This window comes from Mesocricetus auratus, unplaced genomic scaffold, assembly GCF_017639785.1.
Source record: "Mesocricetus auratus isolate SY011 unplaced genomic scaffold, BCM_Maur_2.0 Super-Scaffold_100007, whole genome shotgun sequence".
NCBI classification, from domain to species: domain Eukaryota; kingdom Metazoa; phylum Chordata; class Mammalia; order Rodentia; family Cricetidae; genus Mesocricetus; species Mesocricetus auratus.
In genome coordinates this window covers 11,160,515-11,179,133 of record NW_024429191.1, presented here as the reverse complement: position 1 = coordinate 11,179,133, position 18,619 = coordinate 11,160,515, and the positions used below count along the sequence as shown (strand labels likewise).

At 51.6% G+C, this 18,619-nt stretch overlaps 2 protein-coding genes across 2 annotated transcripts; one reads left to right on the top strand and one right to left on the bottom strand.

The window, feature by feature from the left end:
• Nucleotides 1-884: 884 nt before the first annotated feature.
• LOC101835351 (interleukin-9 receptor) lies at nt 885-15,621 on the bottom strand. Its single transcript, XM_040747928.1, has 9 exons — nt 15,454-15,621; nt 6,469-6,592; nt 6,046-6,157; nt 5,780-5,958; nt 5,390-5,535; nt 4,820-5,033; nt 4,258-4,363; nt 3,858-3,942; nt 885-3,152 (listed from the first exon to the last, which is right to left on the bottom strand). Exons 1-9 carry the CDS (start codon nt 15,619-15,621, stop codon nt 2,718-2,720), a joined length of 1,569 nt encoding a protein of 522 aa, XP_040603862.1. The 3' UTR covers nt 885-2,717.
• Nucleotides 15,463-18,542, top strand: Snrnp25 (small nuclear ribonucleoprotein U11/U12 subunit 25). The gene is made up of 5 exons (XM_040748409.1): nt 15,463-15,699; nt 16,532-16,622; nt 17,192-17,297; nt 17,873-17,947; nt 18,254-18,542. Exons 1-5 carry the CDS (start codon nt 15,658-15,660, stop codon nt 18,309-18,311), a joined length of 372 nt encoding a protein of 123 aa, XP_040604343.1. The 5' UTR covers nt 15,463-15,657; the 3' UTR covers nt 18,312-18,542.
• Nucleotides 18,543-18,619: the final 77 nt, after the last annotated feature.

Below are 18,619 nucleotides of genomic sequence, written 5' to 3'. Positions count from 1 at the left end.
TCACTCTGTAGACCAGGCTGGCCTCGAACTCACAGAGATCCACCTGCCTCTGCCTCCCAAGTGCTGGGATTAAAAGTGGACGCCACTATACCTGGCAAAACGAATCTTTCTAATGAGCTACTACTTTTGTATTTTGCCACAGACATTAAGCTTTTCCATCCTTCTTCAAACTTCTAAGTAACAGATATTAGCCACACATCCAGATTAATGGTGTGACGGTTATCTAGTAACCATCGCCAGGGTTAGTTTCTATACTTTGAAACAATTGGAATAATTATTTTCACCAATTACATTATAGATATATAGATTAAGATACATGGGACTTGGTTAAATATAGGTTAATATTATTAGGGGAGAAGTCACTTACATAAGAAACTGATGACTCACAAGTTCCAGCTCCAAGGATCCACACAGGCTGCTCTCAGACCAAATACCACATGCTTAAGTATGCACCTGTGACCACACCCAAATGGGTGTGGTCAGCACCACAGGTGAGGCTGGGTGAATCTCTCACTACACTTACTTTTTTGTTATTTTCGTTTTGTTTTTTGTTTTTGTTTTGTTTTTTGAGGCAGGCGGATCTCTGTGAGTTCGAGGCCAGCCTGGTCTACAAAGTGAGTTCCAGGACAGCCTCCAAAGCCACAGAGAAACCCTGTCTCGAAAAAACCAAAAAACAAAACAAAACAAAAGAAGAGAACGGGATGCTGGGCAGGGGTTGTGCACAGCTTTAATCCCAGCACTCAGGAGGCAGAGGCAGGCGGACCTCTGTGAGTTCGAGGTCAGCCTGGTCTACAAAGCTAGCTCCAGAACAGCCAGGGATGTTACACAGAAAAACCCTGTCTCAGAAAGAGAGAGAGAGAGAGAGAGAGAGAGAGAGAGAGAGAGAGAGAGAGAGAGAGAGAGAGAGAGAGAGAGAGAGAATGGTAGTGGCCAGAATAATATTTATGTAGGTGTATATGCTGTGTCTATACAAAAAGGGTAATTATTGAAATGAAAGATAAATTTAAAAATAAAATTAAAAAGATAAAATATTAAATCTCCTCTACCTGGACTGGAGGAAGACTCCAACTCTCTCAGTTCTAACTAGGCCATCATGCCATGGATGACCCTGTCAGCCATCACTTGCCCTGGGGTCAGCATTGTGAGCCCTCCCAGAACACCAGCTCTGACCCCTCACACTGCACCATTCCCGCCCACTCACCGAGCCTACCATGCAATAGTTTGACCATCTCTTCCACGTTGTTACATCCTCAGAAATCATCTTCACACTACCATTGTTTCCACGCTTGCCCTTTGAAAAACAGCAAGGTCTCAGGAGGACTCCTGTCGGGTCAGTGCTTTAAGGCCCCAAATCTGTACAAATGCATCGACCCGCTCAGCCTAAGTTTCTGCCCACCGGATCACAAATCTCTGTTCACACACAGAGTCTGAGGCAGGCTCTGCCCTGCCACTGGGGTAGCATCTAGTCTCAGTATGGAAGAGGTGGCTCAAAAGGAAATAGATGTGAAGCAAAACTTGAAACAAGCCCTTCCCTCTGGGGGAGCGTGACCTTCTTGGCATCTCCATTCCAGAGCCCTGAACTTCAGTCAGAGAGAAAACAAATCTCCAGTGTTAGCCACCCAGTTCCTGGTTCTCTGTTAGGGCAGGCCTAGGAAAATAACAGTCATATTCTAGCTACCATCATGCCCTCTGGACCACCCCACAGGTGGTAGAGGTATGGGTGCCCCCACAGGCCACAGCTGCTGGGGAATAGTCTACAGTGGCCCTCGCCTCAGTCTTTCTCCGTGGAAGGTTCGGGACGGGAGGTGGTGAGGTGGTTTGCATGAGAACGTCCCTCATAGGCTCGGATCCTTGAACACTCACTCGGTCCCCGGCTGGTGGCGGTGTTTAGGGAGGTTGTGGAATCTTTAGGAGGTGGAGCCTCGCTTGGGGAATAACGCATCACTTCCAGTTCACTCCGCTCCATGCTTTTGGTTAAGATGTGAGCTCTTCCTGCTCCCGCTGCCATGCCTGCCACTTGCTGCCGAGCTTCTGCTGCCAAGCTGTATTCCTTCCCTCTGGAACCTTAAACCAACATAAACTCTTTCTTCTATAAGTCACTTTTGGTCACGGTGTTTATCACAGTAACGAGAAAAGGAATTAATACAGGTGGGTAAGATTTCTTTGAATCATTCAGTGAGACTCCATCCTGTTGATTTCGGGGATGGATAACCCCACTTGCTCAAAGCTCCACCCTTCTCCCCAGCCCCAGCCATCCATGGTCTGGAACAGTCAGAAACATTATCTCCAGTCCTAGTGGGAAGGGACAGAGAAAGGACAGTTCACCTGCTCTTGTCATCTCCGCAGCATCCCCTTGACCCAGGCTAACCCTTTAAGGGTGTGAGAGCAGACCAGGCTGCCTGTCACACCCTCTTTTCAGGACCACAGCAAAGGCAGAAAGAGGAGAGAAGGCAGCCTGAGGCCGAGATGCTGAGTGTGGAGGCCTCCCCACCGCGGGGCAGAGCAGAGCAGTGACTGAGAGCCTGCTGCTCCCAACCACAGGGCCTCTGACCGGTGCACAGCTGCCTCCTCTCTGGAGTTCCACACCCACCCAAGGGCCAGTCCCAAGGCCTTTAGTTCCGTTCACCTCCCCAAAATAGACATGGTGCCCCCGGCTGAGACAGGCCGAGACTGAGCGTGGTCGGAGGGAGGAAAACGCCCACATCCCTTGGTAGATGTCAGGCCCTGATGGATATAGCAAGGGTCACAGGCTGAGCCTGTGGGAGCTCAGGGCTCTGGGTGTGTCCTGGGAGTGCTAAGGGGTGGCGCTCCTCACAGCAGTCCAAGATGCAATAGTCGCTGCTGTCTCTGTCTGAGTCTAGAGGAGGGGGCCTAACAGAGCCCAGAGGGGCCCAGCCCTCCTGGGGTAGGTAGGCAGATGGCTGTCCTTCCAACTCTGCACACCCTGCTGGCAGCACATACTCTAAGCTTGAAGGCCCTGGGAAGCCAGGACCTGTGCCTTCCCATTTCAGGCTGGAAAATTGCACAGGGCATGCTGGGCTGTAGGTGAGAGTCGTGATGGCCTCCCAGATGCTGGACTCTGAGCCTCCTGATGGAGTGCTGACACCATTCTGTCTTGGTTGTGGTCTGGCTCTGTGGGCCCCTGTCCAGGTCTGAATCAGAGCAGGGGGCAGGAGAAAGGCTCAGACAGCATGTTCAGGACTCACTCTGGGAATAGAACACCCCCCCTCCCGCCCCCACCCCACCCCGCACAGCCCAGATCTCCTCCTCCAGGAAGCTCTACCATGCAATCCCAGAGTCAAGCAGCACCCATGCCCAAAGCATTCTACCTCCCGCCCACGTATGAAGCCCTGAGTCTCCTCAGGCCCCTCAGTAACCCCTCAGCTGGAGGCCACAGGTTCCTAGCAGCATGAACCAGGTGCCAAAGAGAAAAGGAAAGATGGGACAGGTGGCAAAGACTAAACAAAACCATGACAGAATGCTCTCCAGGGCCATTCAGCAGAGACAGATGGGACCCCCTAAAAGCAGTGACACAGTCTGGGGCCTCTGCATAGCAACAGGAGGGTCGGGCCTCCCAAAGGGTGCTGTCTCTCAGCGGGACCTCTACAAAAGGCCCCTGTGTCTCACAGTCCACCATGCTGTGCTGTGGCGAGTTGACCCAAATACAGCAAAATATGTGCCCATTACAGATGGGGTACAAATGTAAGCCTGCTATAAAACAAAGAGGCTCAGAGCACAGCCAAGGCCCCCACACTTGCTCATGCCCGCCCCCCAGTGTAAGCCCAAACTTCTAAGCCTTTTCTGCCTGTTGTAGTGCCAAACATGACCCCACCTCCCCGAAGTTCCCCTGCACACACCTGGAAGTCCCCATTGTACACACTGTAGAGAGGATGGAAGAATGCTTCTGGGGAGGGGACATTCTGGTAGACAAGTCTCTTCACCCTGAAGCCAAAATAGAAAAGCCACACGCCAGAAAGCTTAAGCCACTGCCAAGAGTTGAGCTCCCTTCTACCTACCAGATGCTAGCCCACTGCATCCAAACCTGTCCTCAGAGGACTACCAGGCACAACAACACATGCCTACTGTTTCCTCCTCTCTCAGATGAGGCTAAAAGCTCCAGAGATCACATCTGTGCCATAAACAGGCAGCTGTGGTTCCCCAGTTTCACACAGACATGCACTAATGCATGTGTACCCCAGCCACATGCGTGTCCAAATTCGTTCATGCATACACAGTCACAACCACACGGGTATCTACCTGGGTGACAGCTTGAACAGAAGGTGAATAAGGCCGGTCAGCAGGAGAAAGATGGACACAGCAACAAGGACGCTGTCCGACCACTGCCAGGATGGCAGCAAGAGGTCTGTGGGCAGAAAGAGTTCATTCGTGGCTGTGAATAGACATCAGTGCCAGGATGCCCCCCTCAGGCCGCATGGGAGGGAAAAAAAGCTACCTTTAGTTCTCTGAGCCAAAGCGGAGAGTTTAGGGTGGGTCTTGGGTTTATGTCATACCTCTGACGTTCCTGGGGTGATCTCCTCTGTACCCCTTCTTTCCCATCTACCATAAGGCCAGTGGTCATCACTGTGCATAGGCTCAGCCCAACTCTCACAAAGGACACCAGGTTTGTCCAGCCCAGACAAAAGCCTCAGCCGGTGTGCAGTCCTGGACACCCTTGCTAATGGTGGCCACTAGCTACGAACTCCTCACTCATCTCAGAAACAAAGGGAGGGCTGTAGGCTGATGAAATGGAGGAGGGACAGGAGGAACCAAGGAAGAAGACTCACCCAGGTGCGACAAAGCAGCCACCACAAGCACCTACCCTGTCTCCATCTCCGGGGAGAAGGAAAGGACACGGGCCGGCTCCACTCACTCCAATGGCTCTTATAAAACTCCCCCTCTGCCATGTCATCCTCCTCCTCTGACAAAGTCATCTGGACACGCAGTCTAGCCTCGTAGACGGAACCAGGGTTCAGTTCAACAGCTTCAAGGCTGAGCCAGGTCACCCCAACTATACGGTCCTTGTGCCGGGCCTGCTGCAGGATTGGGGGCATTTGACTGAGTGCAGGGTCCTAAAAAATGGGCACGCACGGACCAACAAGGCCACTCACACATATTTATGCACACCTATGGGTGCATGTACACACTCACCCCATCTACACACTCTCTTCAGCATGCATTCACCCATACAAGCACAAAGCAAAGACACACTCACACACATATAGACACACATGTACAAGTAGGCACACTCATACACTATGTTCATAGACACACAAGAGCATAGGTTTGTATGTAGCCAGCACATACATGCACATCTAACTCTGCCTCCCCCTGTTCTCACCACTGACACTAGTCAATCCCAGGAGACCTCAGAGAGCTGCCGCCATGTTACCTCCCAGGCCTCTTCCTGCTTCTTGAAGGCCAGCTCATAGCTAAGGAGTGAACTCCAGGGCTCCAGGGCAAAATGGATACTCCAGGTCAGGACACAGCGCCCAGAGCTCACATTGCTCTGCAAATCCGAGGGGGGATCCAGCTTAACTGAAACCAAGAGGGGCCCAGTGAGGCTGAAGCTGCCATTGTGTCCCTCAGCATGGCCAGAACCAGGACCAAGGACATTCCTAAGAGGTCATGGTCAAGGCTCCTTCACCCCGGCTCTGCAGCAGCCATTACGCCCCCTTCCCAGGTCCTGGTTGGCAAGGATTCTCAGGTAGAGTCAAAAGCTCAAGACCACAACCTCAGAGTCGAGCTACAAGGCCACTCCTGGCAGGGCTGTCCCACTCACCATGTCTCCATGGCAGGAACTGCGAGTCCACCAAGCTGACCTGCTCCTGCCCCATGACACAGCGGTGTAAAGTGATGGTGAAGTTGTCGGTCTGCACCAACACCTCCTCGGGGGGCAGCATGAGGGTACACACGCTGTCCTCGAAGGTACACCTGTGCCTGACGTCAGCCACCTGGTTACTGGAAAGGCCATGTGTTCGCATCATGGATGCTGCCACTACGGGGACCCTGTACCCTCCCCGAGCAGGCCTAGACCTCCATCCTCACCTGGTAAAGAGAAGCCAGGCACTGGATTCCAGGCCCAGCTCAGGAGCTGACCAGTGGCAGTCAATCCTGAAAAGACTGTTGCTGAGGCAGGTGAATGTCCCAGCCTTCGACCCTGGGGATGGTGGGAGCACACAGTAGGGCCTCAAGGCAGAGATGAGGTCGGTGGGGAGGATCTGACCAGACAGACCCCAAAGAAAGCCCCAAGGGAATGTGTCAGGGGCAAGATGAGAGGCTGGGTTTTGACCACTGTACCTGGGCCAGTCAGACCTCAGAGCTTCGTGGGGTGGGAGGTGGAGGGACATCAGAGGGCAGGTTCCAGCAGTGTTTGGGGCCCATGTTTTTCCCTGGGTTGTCACAGATGACAACTTGTCCCCAACTCCCCTGACTCTCTATCCAGCCACCCCAGGAAGATGCGGCACCCACCTGCTCGCTGCTCTGGGACAGGGACTCCCCAGCAGATGCAAGAGCAGACACAGGTGTAGATCAGGAACCAGGGGCCCAGGACCTGTTTCACTGCCATCCTCTCCAAGGTCCAACCTGCAAAAGACTAAACTGTAGAGTCTGTGCTAGGCACCCCTGTGGGAGGTGTCCCCTGTGGGAGGTGTCTCCTGTGGAGGTGTCCCCTGTGAAGGTGTCCCCTGTGGAGGTGTCCCCTGTGGAGGTGTCCCCTGTGGAGGTGTCCCCTGTGGAGGTGTCCCCTGTGGAGGTGTCCCCTGTGGGAGGTGTCCCCTTGCTAGGTACCCCATGGGAGGCCTGCTTCCCACAGCACTCTGCACAGCAGGTGTCCTTACCGAGTCCTGTGGACAGGACTGGGCACAGCTGTCCAGCTTCAGTGATTAACTGAAGCTTAGAAAAGCCAAAGACTGGTGCCTTCAGCACTGAGCTGTCCCCTCAGACTCAGATCCCCTGATCCTAGACTCTGACAACAGCATATGCACATTCACCTGCCATCCCTCTCGGTGCGGTACCCCAGGCTCTGCAACATCTGCACTTTCTGCCTTGGTTCTTGTTTGTTCGCGTGTTTATTTTGAGATGGGTTTCTCTGTGTAGCCCTGGCTGTCCTGGAACTCACGCTGTAGACCAGACTGGCCTTGAACTCAGAGATCCTCCAGCCTCTGCCTGGAGTACTGGGATGCTGGGATTAAGGGCGTGTGCACCACCATGCTCAGCGCTACCTAGGTTCTGGCAACTGTCCAGCCAAAGGCTGTTCATTCACAGCACAGAAGCAGAGTGACATAGAGGGCCACAGGAAAAGCCTCTGTGGATTCTCTTACCTGTTAGTCCTGACATAGAGTAACAGAGCTCTGCCCGGGGGACACAGGGGAAGAGAGCAGCAGATGTCTACACAACAGACAGCTCTTCCCAGACTGTATGTCAATGCACTGTCCTCAGATGTCCCACAAAGGGAAGCCCCTGAGAAAAGCAAGCCCTGGGATCCCTATCGAGCCAGGAGTGGATGGGGACCAGAATCTACGTCTCAGGAAGTGCCTGACTGTGACTACTGAGGCCCTGTCACCCATTTACATCTACAGATGGCTGGCTGATAGCTCCTGGGCAGGAAGCAGGGCCACCCCAGTTATACAAGCCTGATTAGTGATAAGGAAGAAGGAAACATACATGCACAGAGACCACAGCACTGGCCTTCCAGGAGCCGGCACCGCCTCAGCAAACAGCACCCTGGCCCACTGGCCAGAAGCCCATCTACGCAAGCCAAGACAGATGTGTCCGTTAGCTACAACCCACCACCCAGCGGTCTGCTTGTCTGTCTGCACCTCTAGGTGTCACCAAGGACACAAAAACTAAGCTCTCCAAGCAGTGCACATCTGCTCTCGTGGCGATTACTGGCAAAGTGGGGATGAGATATAGACTCTCATATACTCCCAGGGTATGTGACAGCAGGATCCTAGAGTGACAGAACCTGGAGGGAGGATCAGCACTGCCCTGAGAACTGACCCAGACCTCAGGGACAACTTGACCCATGAGCAGATGGTTTGAGGGCAGGGAGTAGAGTGACTTCCAGCCCAGTGTACCCCATTTCTAGCCAGAGACAGACAGCTGCCATTGGAAATGGCCTGATGCAATGCAGTCATTGTGTGGGTGGAGAGCACTTCCTCTCCACAGGGTACCTCCATCTGAGTTGGGTGACTTGGGAAGGGTGGGGTCACTACCCTTCTAATGATGAGAAAACAGAGACCCAGAGAAACCAGAGACTAACCCAGCATGTGACTCTTGGCCCCTCTGCTTTAGGAAGGGGTCCCACAAACTGTCACACCATCCAGGAACTTTGTGAGAGCAATGTGTGAGTGCTGGGGCTTGACCTCACCAATGAGGCCAAGGTCTTGGGCATCACAAGCCTCTGTCCCTGGAAATCTACCAGCACAGGTTGTTACATACCAGTGACAGGAGAACTCCCTTCCTTGACAGACAGATCTTGGGCCAGGTACTTAGGACAGAAGTAGACAACCGAACACTTGTTGATCCTTGAAGAGTTGCTGGGCTGGGACCAAAAAATGTCTGACCACACCCCAGACAACACCAGGCTACAGAACCTTGAGAAACCAACACCCCTCATCTTGGGATGGATGCTCCCAGGCATGTAGCCCTGCTCTGGAGCCTCCACCAGTACAGCCCCTTGCATTGGGTATGAGGACATAGCCCTAGTCTCCCAGCCTCTCAAGAAAAATGATACGACTAATAATAGCAACAACAACAAACAATAATAGAGTTGTGGTCAAGAACAGAGCTAGGTAAATACTCTATAAGGAGCCACAGCTAAGCCTTACTCGTGTGTGTGTGTGTGTGTGTGTGTGTGTGTGTGTGTGTGTGTGTGTGTGTGTGTGTGTGTATGCATGCACAAGGTACTTTAATAGTCTACCACTGAGTTGCATTCCAGGTCCTCTTTTTTACCTTTTATTTCGAGGCAGGGTCTATCCTGGTTAATTTTATGTCAACTTGACATGATCTAGACTCATTAGACTGGACTAGAGTCCCACCTCTTCTATGTTCCGAGATTTACATCCAGCCCTGTTGGCCTCCATACCCTGATTTTCTGTGGTACAATGGAAGATATATTGCCCTGAAAACTGGCCCGTGTCTTTGACACACAGAGGAGGATCTCTATACAGGCCCTGCCTCTCACCCTCCCCGACCAGAGTTAGCTACCAACATGGACACAGGGCTACTAGCAAGTGGCACAGGGCTTACTTGGTCCTGTATGGCACATGCAACAAGGCAGCTTCACTTCAAATGAGTTATTCCCTCTGCCGACTGCTGCACAGAGCTATATAACCCACACGGCAGTCACAGCTGTCTGTAACTCCAATTCTAGGGGCTCCAACACCCTCACACAGACATACATACAATGCATGCTCTAAGAATAAATACATTTATAAATAAATAAAAGATATGCACATACCATGCTGTAGCCAGGCACACTTGTACAGGCCTGTAATCCCAGTGTATAGGAGGTCAAGGCAGGAGGATTACCTTGAATCCCAGTTCAACCAGCTGGGCAGGGTTACAGAACTAGAGTCTGTCTCAAAAAGACATTGATAATACATAACAACAACAATACACTTGTGGTCAAGAACAGGGCTGGGTAAGTACTCTACAAGGAGATACAGTCAAGCCCTGCTCTGTGTGTGTGTGTGTGCGTGTGCGTGTGTGTGTGTGTGTGTGTGTGTGTGTGTGTGTGTGTGTGTGTGTGTGCCTACCTCTGCCTCCTGAGTGCTGTGTATCACCACCACCCAGCCAGCAGCAAGTGTCCTTAACTGCTGAGTCATCTGTCCATCTCTTCTTTTCCTTTCTCCCAGTCCTGGGTATTGAACCCAGGGCCTTGTGCATGTTAAGCATGCACTACCAACTGAGTTACATCCCCAGGCCCTGCTTTCTGTCTTAGCAGGGGTGGGGAACTCCCTATTCTCCTGCCCACCCACAAAGCCCAACAGAAATGGAGGAGGATGGAAGGTGCCCGCTCTTCAGGTGAACCTTGTCCAGGAGTGTCTTCTCTTCTCTCTGGAGGGAGACACCCTGCGCTCCAGCAGCAGCAGGAGTCTGTGGCATATGGAAGCTGTGTCAGGAAATGGGGCTGGTGGTGGGCACGGGATCCAGCTTCCTCTTTGGAAAACTCACAGAGTGTGAGGACCCCCTTTATCACCGGTGGTGGGGGGATCCCAGGGCCTGCTGCGCACAGGGTGTGTAAGCACACTGATAATGCTGATGGGGTAGGGATGGTAAGAGCTGGAAGGACAGGGCCAGCAGACCAACTGGGTGAGGACCAAAGGTGACAGGCCGGAAGGAGCAGAGATGTCCAGGCAAAGAAGAGAGCCCCCAGAAGCACCTTCCCACATACTTCCTGCAGGAAGGACAACTGGTGGGCCAGATATCCCAGGCACACTTGGCTGGACTCACATGACGCTGGATGGAGAAGCGGTAGGTGTACCAGGGAAGAGAAGGGCGGGGCTCTGAATTGCACAGGGAAGCTGGGGGGGGAGGTGGCCAGGGAGCTCCTCTTGGCATTCTTACTCTGTCCCTCCGACGGGCTTCTTTACCCATCCGAAAACACTTGCCCGCCTTCCAGCCTCACTCCATTGCCTGATGGGACAACTGCACCCAGGTTCAGCCAGTTGCATCACTCAGCACCCGAGCAAGAGGTCCTGGCTACAGGCAGGGCTCAAGCAGATGTACTGATACTGCACACTGGAAGGGTGGGCGGGTGGGAGGAAACGGTACTCCCACTGCCTTCGTGAGGAAGTGCCTCCTATGCCCTCACCAGCAGGGGCCTCCCCGAAGCCACCTGCAGGCAAAGCTAACTAAGCCAGATGGGCATCTTACAGAGAGGCCCTGATAGTGCACCAGCCCAGCTCCTTAACAAAAGTGCCCTCTGCCAAAGCCCCCCTGCTCCTGGGGCTATCCCGGACTTTTCACCAGAGTGGGAATCATGGGTTGTAGTTTACTCGTAGGAGGCTGAGCCCTGGCCAAGTGTAAACCCAGGGCATCAGTGTCCTAGGAAGATCAAGTTAGGAAAGAAAGGGAAAGTCCCAGCAAAGCAGCCTCCCAACACCCAGTAGCCTGGAAACAGAGACTGCTCCTCATCCATACACTCCCTCCTGTCCCTGCTCCCAACCCCACAAAGCTACCCTTCTGCAATTCCAGTCACATTCTCTGCCTCTATATCCTCTTCTACCATGAAGCTTTTAAAATATCTGGGGGTTGAGAGGACCTTACCAACCCTGGACCCAGGCTGTCAGGTTTTGTCCCTCCAAAAACCCAGCTCAATCAAAGAAACTTTGAGAAAGCCAAGCTTCCTGCATAATAAGCCATACCTCCTGTCCTTCCCTCGGTCCTTCAGGGCATGGACACACTGACATCACCCCACCACTGCTTCAGCCCTGAATATTGTAGTTTGTCATTTCATAATTATATCTGCAAAGATGCCATCTCCGGGAGATGTTCAAGGCCAGTGCAGTAGACAAGGTCCAACAAGGGTGTCGTTCACATCACCAGGGTGATGTGATTTGAGAAGAGGGGAGCCCTAAACACAGACTCACCTTCTGAGGTGCATCCTCTCAGGGCCATAGAGCCTCACAGGCAACACAGCCAGGAGGTGACTTACTGCCAACTGTCCTATGTGAACTGCAAAGCCCCTTACCTGATCCAGGAGATAAGTCTCAGCAGGCAGACACGGGCCACCCACATCTGAAACCACAAGCACATCACAGAGTTACTGGCCTCCATGGAGCTGGGAGGTGCCTGTCACCATCTGTTGCAAGCCGGAGAACGGTGAGGGGGGATACGATTTCACCCCATGACACTGAGCATTGCCAAACAGAGACGGTAGACGTTTGTCTTCTGACTGACGGAATGTACACTGTCCTCCCAGGAACCCCGACAGGAACAGCACAGACAGCAAGGACGTGGTCCAGAGCAGAGTTTCGGCAGAACCCCTTCTAGGTTTTTCCCCTTCGAGGTTTTTCTGAGACACAGCACTAGCAGTGAGTGTCAGCGTTAAACGTAAGTAACAACTCAGTCAAGAAAAACAAGCAAGTACGTTGGCTGGTGGGGCACACCTTTAATTCCAGCACTCAGGAGGCAGCGGAAAGGGGATCTCTGTGAGTTCGAGGCCAGCTTGGTCTACACAGAAATTCCAGGTCAGCCAGAGATACACAGAGAAACACTGTCTCGAAAAGCAATAGGTAGGTAGGTAGATAGATAAATAGACAGACAGACAGACATGCAAGCAGGCAGATAAGTTTTTTTAACACAAACAGAAAGAAAAGTAGTATAACAAAGTAAACAGTACAACAGGGCTTTTGCAATGGAGATCATTACCTCTCTCCCTCACAGATGTCTGTGTGAACAGAAACTTGTAAAATTTGTTTGTTTTTTTGTTTTTTCAAGACAGGATTTCTCTGTATTGTTTTGGAGGCTGTCCTGGAACTCACTCTGTAGACCAGGCTGGTCTCGAACTCACAGAGATCTGCCTGTCTCTGCCTCCCAAGTGCTGGGATTAAAGGCATTCGCCACCAACACCCAGCTGAAATTTTTATTTAGTTTTTGGTTTGTTTTTCTTTTCTTTCTTTCTTTTTTTAATCTTTTGAGACAGGGTTTCTCTGTGTAACAGTCCTAGGTGTCCTGGAACTCACTCTGTAAACCAGGCTGACCTCAAACTCACAGAGATCTGCCTGCCTCTGCCTCCCAAGTGCTGGTTTAAAGGTGTGTGCCACCACTCCCTGGCTATTTTTTATTTTTACTTGTTTTTTTGAGACAAAAACTCTATTATGTGACTCTGGCTGTCCTGGAACTCATTATTGGAAGCAGTCTGGCCTCAAACTGATAGCAATCCACCTGCCTCTGCCTCCTGAGTGCTGAGATGAAAGGTGTGTACCACCACACTAGACTTCAGTGGGTTTTTTGTTTGTTTTGTTTTTGTTTTATGTGTACAGATGGTTGCCTGCATATATGTCTCTGCGCCACATGTATGCCTGGTGTCCTCGGAGGTCAATCAAAAGAAGTTGGATCCCTGGTTGTGAGCCACCATGTGGGGGCTGGGAATCAAACCAGAGTTCTCTGAAAAAGCAGTTAGGGCTCTTAACCGCTGAGCCATCTCTCCAGTCTCCAAGCACAGTTGTTTTTGTTTTTTAGACTCACACAAGATTATTAGATATACAAAAGAAAAAGAAAAAAAACAAAACCAGAGCTAGAAAAGCCACCCTGAAGACAGTGAGCAGGTCATGGTGACTCATGCCTGTAACCCCAGCACTTGGGAGCTAGCTAGTCAGGAGGCTCTACAGAGTGAGTTCAAGACCAGCTTAGGCTATATGAGACCCTGTTCCAAAAATAAGAAGGAATGAGTTGTGGTAAAGGGAATAAATCATATTACATGAAGCACTAACTAAAATAGATCTTCTGGAGTTTTGCTATAAGCCTTCTGTGAGTACCACATTTGTTACAGTTTTTATGAATTATTATTATTATCGTTAGTTTGGTCCTCCTTGAAACCTCACTACTTAGGAGAATGAGCAAAGTCACTTGGGCTCTCAGCTGGTTAACCAGATGGATCAGTGTCGTCTCTCCATTTCCTTTTCTACCGTTCATTGCCTAATACATAATGGAATTATTATGTAAAAAGCAAACTTTTTCCCCTCAAACCACTTTATATTAATATCTAAGCTGCCACCGGAAGGTGAGGCTCACATTCCAGGTAAGTCTTAGCATTTCAATTAATGTAACCAAGAAAATCCCAGATACCAGAAAGGCCAAGTAGTTAAGGTATCAGATTTAAGAAAATCCACCACAGGCATGCCCAAGGGTGACCTAATCTAAGTAATACCTCACAGATAAAGCAGAGACTGTGTCACAGGTGATTCTCTGTTAAGCTGACCACCAATATTAATCATTACAAGTCCACCTCTCGTCTACTGACACCCAAACACATATCTTTACATCATGTTTAATTTCCAAGTGAAGACAAGGTCACAATTCTGCCTAATGTAATTATCCCAGCACAACCACACACACACACTATCCTTCCCTCAAAGTAGGCCAGAGCCCCTTAAACACTGCCTTTTAGCTAGACAGAGGTGGCACACGCCTTTAATCCCAGCACTCGGGAGGCAGAGGCAGGCGGCTCTCTGTGAGTTCAAGACCAACCTGGTCTACAAGAGCTAGTTCCAGGACAGTCTACAAAGATACAGAGAAACCCTGTCTTGAAAAACAAAAACAAAAACAAAAACAAAAAAAAACAAACAAAAAAAGTACACGGAGAGATTGCTCAGCAGTTAGCTTACCCAGGGGACCCAGGTTCAATTTCCAGGATCCACTTGATGGTTCCTAAACGTCTGTAGCTCCAGCCCTAGTGGATCTGACACCCTCTTCTGACATCTGTGGGCATTGCACACACATAGTGTTTAGAAGAAATAAATGCAAAGCACCCATACACACGTGATAAAAATGGAGCCACATTGTTTTTTGTTTTTTGGGGGGTTTTTTGTTGTTGTTGTTTTTGTTTTTACGAGACAGGGTTTCTCTGTATTGTTTTGGAGGCTGTCGGTCCAGCCCGGCCTCCAATTCACAGAGATCCGATTGCCTCTGCCTCCCGAGTGCTGGGATTAAAGGCGTGTGCCACCACCACCCGGTTTGGCACACACCTTTAATCCCAGCACTCGGGAGGCAGAGGCAGGTGGATCTCTGTGAGTTCGAGGTTAACCTGGTCTACAGAGAGAGTTCCAGGCCAGACTCCAAAGCAATACAGAAAAAACCTGTCTCAAAAAAAAAAAAAAAAGAACACCAAGACTGGAGACCAGAGACGGTGGTGTGTAGCCCTGCGTGTCCTAGAACTAGCTTTGTAGACCAGGCTGGCCTAGAACTCAAGAGTTCTGCCTGCCTCTGCCTCCGAACTGATTGGACTAAAGGTGTGCGCTACCACGCCCAGCTCAATCCCACTAGGACCTTTCTGACCACTTTTTGGAATGGACCCCGAGGCAGAATCCCTGAGTGACTGAGACCTGGCAGGGGGCAAAGACACGGGGGTAGCAACGGCTGACCCTGAGCAGCAGGAGGCACCCACTTGCTAGCGTCGCTTTGTGAGTGATGCTGTGCTGGCGGGGGCGGGGGCGGGGGCGGGACGGGGCGGGGCAGGGGTGGAGAAGCAGGTGTCTTGGGCGGAGCGATGACAGTACTGGCCCTCCCTGACCACCAGCCCAGGCAGAAAAACAGTGGACCCGATCGAGTTGCACAACCAAGGACACGACTGACAGCACGTAGCTCCCGCGCTGCCGGCACAACGCACGTGACCCGCCCTATCTGACCAATAGCCTGCTGTCTGTGTGCTCCCGGCCTAACCAGCGGTCTCGCACGTCTCATTGGTCACTGAAGCCACACAGAACACCAATGACCCAACTGCCTCGCCGGGGGCGTGGCGCAGTCACTGCGCACGCGCTGGAAGGCAGGGCCGGCTGAAGGAGCGACGGAAAAGCGAGACTCTACCGGTAGCTGGCAACCCTGGAAGACCCGGAGCCTGCGGATCGGCCGGAAGTGCCTGAGGACGATGAGGATGATGAGGAGGCATTGCCACATTCCGAGGCCGTGGACGTGTTCCAAGAAGGTCTCGCCATGGTCGTGCAAGACCCGCTGCTCTGCGACCTTCCGATCCAGGTGCGCGACAGGGCTCTGGATGGGCACCCGTGGTCCCACCAGCGGAAGACGCTTCTGTGCATAAGCGGAAAGTTTGGGGTGAGAGAACCCCAAAACTCTTCCTCGCAGGCGTGAAAAGTTAGGATTAAACAAATACTAAGATTTTAACTCACGAGCAGTGTGACTGGTCTTTTCCATTTGCCTCAAGCATCAATATGCGTAGGCAAAGTGATTAATATAATTTTTGTCCGCCAAGGGTGTTTTAATTTAACTTTTGTGTGCGCACAGAACCGGGGATCAAACTTGGAGCCTTTCAAATGCTAAACAAGTGCTCTACCACGGAGTTACACCACGGTCTCAACTTTTACTTCCCTTGCTGTTTTATTAAAACATCTGCCATTACCAGGCGGTGATGGCAGCACACACCCTTAATTCCACCACTTGGGAGGTGGATCTCTATGAGTTCGAAGCCAGCCTGACACACTTAGAGCTTTAGAACAGCCTGGGTAACATAGTGAGCCTCTGCCTCAAAACAAACAAACAAAAACTATTTTGTCATCACTGGGTTTCGGTAGCTGGTAAGTTTGCACCCTTGCCCTGCCTCAACCTAGTCCTACCACACTGCTTGATGCAGGACTCTCAGAATTGTCAGGCCCAGGGTCCTAACTTCGTGCAGCTCTGTTTCCAGGCCTGTTCTTTTGCTCCCTTCGGGGACTTTTTAAATAGAAAATCCTAACCATAGCATGCTGTTCATAGTGCAAGGTACCACTTTGGGGCACTGTCAGCTTGGTTCTTGTTGTTATTGTTGGGGTGTTATGAATCAGCATCTCCACCTCCCTTTGGTTTTTCCTAGGTCACTCTGGAAGAGGTCAACTCTCAGATTGCGCTGGAATATGGCCAAGCCATGACAGTCCGAGTGTGCAAGATGGATGGAGAGGTAATGCGTAAGTACCATTGTTTTAGTTACTTTTGTCTTGCTGTAAAGAAACATTGCAACCAAGGCAACTTCTGAAAGAAAATGTTCATGGGGCTTACAGTTGCAGAGGGTACAGTTACAGTACCATCATGGCAGGGAGCGTGGCGGCAGGCAGGCAGGCGTGGTCCTGGAGCAGTAACTGAGAGCTTGCATTCTAGCCCACAGGCATGAGACAGCTAACTACAATGGTGTGGGCCATTGAAATATCAAAGCTCACACCCCCCCCCCCGACACACCTCCTCTAACAAGCGCACACCTCCTAACCCTTCCCAAACAGCTCCACTGAGGATCACACATTGAAATATAGTAGGAGCCTATGGGGCAGTCGCCCATTCAAGCCACAACCACCCTTCTCTCTTTGAGCCTGAGCTTTCACAGCTTCGAGGTACTAGCAGAGCTGGTCTGTGAGAAACTGGGCCCGTGCCTGGGTGTGTTGGGACAGCCACACAGCCACCCTGCCCAACAGGGCAGAGCCCTGGGGCTCTGAGTGTGGATTCTCGTATGGATCTGTCTTCTCCCATGTGTCCATGGTTGCAGCTGTGGTCGTCGTGCAGAATGCCACGGTCTTGGACCTGAAGAAGGCTATCCAGAGATACATGCAGCTCAAGCAGGAGAGGGAAGGGGGCATCCAGCACATCAGCTGGTGAGTGAGGCGACAGTGCCTTCTCTGGGTCACCCCTGGGGTTGTGTGGGATACTGCAGGGGGGCAACTTTGAGCTCCTCCTGTGTGGACCACCAATGCTCCTCTACCAAGTAGTGATGCTGTGGCGATGCCCTGTCGTGAGAGCTTTCAGGTTGGGTAATTCTGTGCCTGAGGGTCCCTCCCCAGTTGTCCTTTCTAAAATACGCTTTCTCTGATGTCACCCTACCCACACTGCTGGACATCTTCACGTGGAAACTCCTGTCACCTTAATGCCTGCCTAGTTGTAGGTTGTGTACCTGTCAGTTTTCCCCTTCCCTCCTCGCCTAGGTGCTGTTGGATCAAGTATCCTGTTAACTGACTCTCAGTATTGTCACCCGTTTCCTTAGCAAGATGCGTTCGGTACCTTCTGCAACTGCCTTGGGCCTACCATATACACCACGTAGGGAAAATGTCCAGAAGGGGACTCTGTCTGTCCTGGGTGCCATAAGCTGTGTGCTGCAAGCCTCTATCATCCCAGCTGTTTGGTTCACCCTCCTGGGGGTAGCATGCGCACCACGCAAGTCCCTTCTTTGCAGGTCATATGTGTGGCGGACCTACCATCTGACCTCAGCTGGAGAGAAGCTCACAGAGGACAGGAAGAAGCTCAGAGAGTAAGTCTAGTCCACACCATGAGCTGTAGGCCTGTGGTCCATCGGTGCCTGTGTCCCACCAAAGGACTGTGATAGGAAGGTCCCTGGCTGGACTGACTGTCCTATGGGCATTTCTGTGGGGCCTCCCACTTAATGCAGAGCAGGGAAATAGCCCTGCAGTTCTCACAGCAGCCTGGGGCTGCATGAAGGAAACCAGGTGTGGAGGGGGGAAAAGGTATGGCCGTTGTCACCCGACTGTTCCTGATCCCTCATAAGCCCGGGTGATCCTTCTGTGGGGCGGGCACTGTACCTTTCTGTCTTTTTCAGTTATGGCATCCGGAATCGAGATGAGGTTTCCTTCATCAAGAAGCTTAGACAGAAGTAAACCCCAGACAGAGTGACCCAACCCTTCAGCAAGATGGCACCATTCCCTTGTCCCACAGGAAAGGGAGTTGGGGTAGCTGCATCCCTGGATTGCCTGGGTGGAGCTGTCAGCGGGAGCCCTGGAATCCTCGAACATGGAAAGTTCCTCTGTCCCTCGATTTCCTATGAACTCTGCCTGAAGATCCTATATGGTTGTGTGCCTGGCCTACAAAATAAACCTGTTTGCTTTGTATCTGGATAAATCAGAAAGCCACTGTGTGGGTGAGCTGGATCTGGCCCACACTGGAGGGAGGTGAGGGCAGACACTGG

What these genes read in the sequence shown, in the direction of transcription:
- LOC101835351 (XM_040747928.1), bottom strand. Translation starts at nt 15,621, where the DNA reads ATGTGGCAATGCCTCCTCATCATCCTCATCGTCCTCAGGCACTTCCGG. An exon ending in GTTCCTGCCATGGAGACATG is followed by an intron (nt 5,536 to 5,779) that starts GTGAGTGGGACA and finishes TCTTGGTTTCAG; the next exon opens with TTAAGCTGGATCCCCCCTCG. An exon ending in TGTACAATGGGGACTTCCAG is followed by an intron (nt 3,153 to 3,857) that starts GTGTGTGCAGGG and finishes GCTCTGATTCAG; the next exon opens with ACCTGGACAGGGGCCCACAG.
- Snrnp25 (XM_040748409.1), top strand. Translation starts at nt 15,658, where the DNA reads ATGGTCGTGCAAGACCCGCTGCTCTGCGACCTTCCGATCCAG. An exon ending in GGCATCCAGCACATCAGCTG is followed by an intron (nt 17,298 to 17,872) that starts GTGAGTGAGGCG and finishes CCTTCTTTGCAG; the next exon opens with GTCATATGTGTGGCGGACCT. An exon ending in GACAGGAAGAAGCTCAGAGA is followed by an intron (nt 17,948 to 18,253) that starts GTAAGTCTAGTC and finishes TGTCTTTTTCAG; the next exon opens with TTATGGCATCCGGAATCGAG.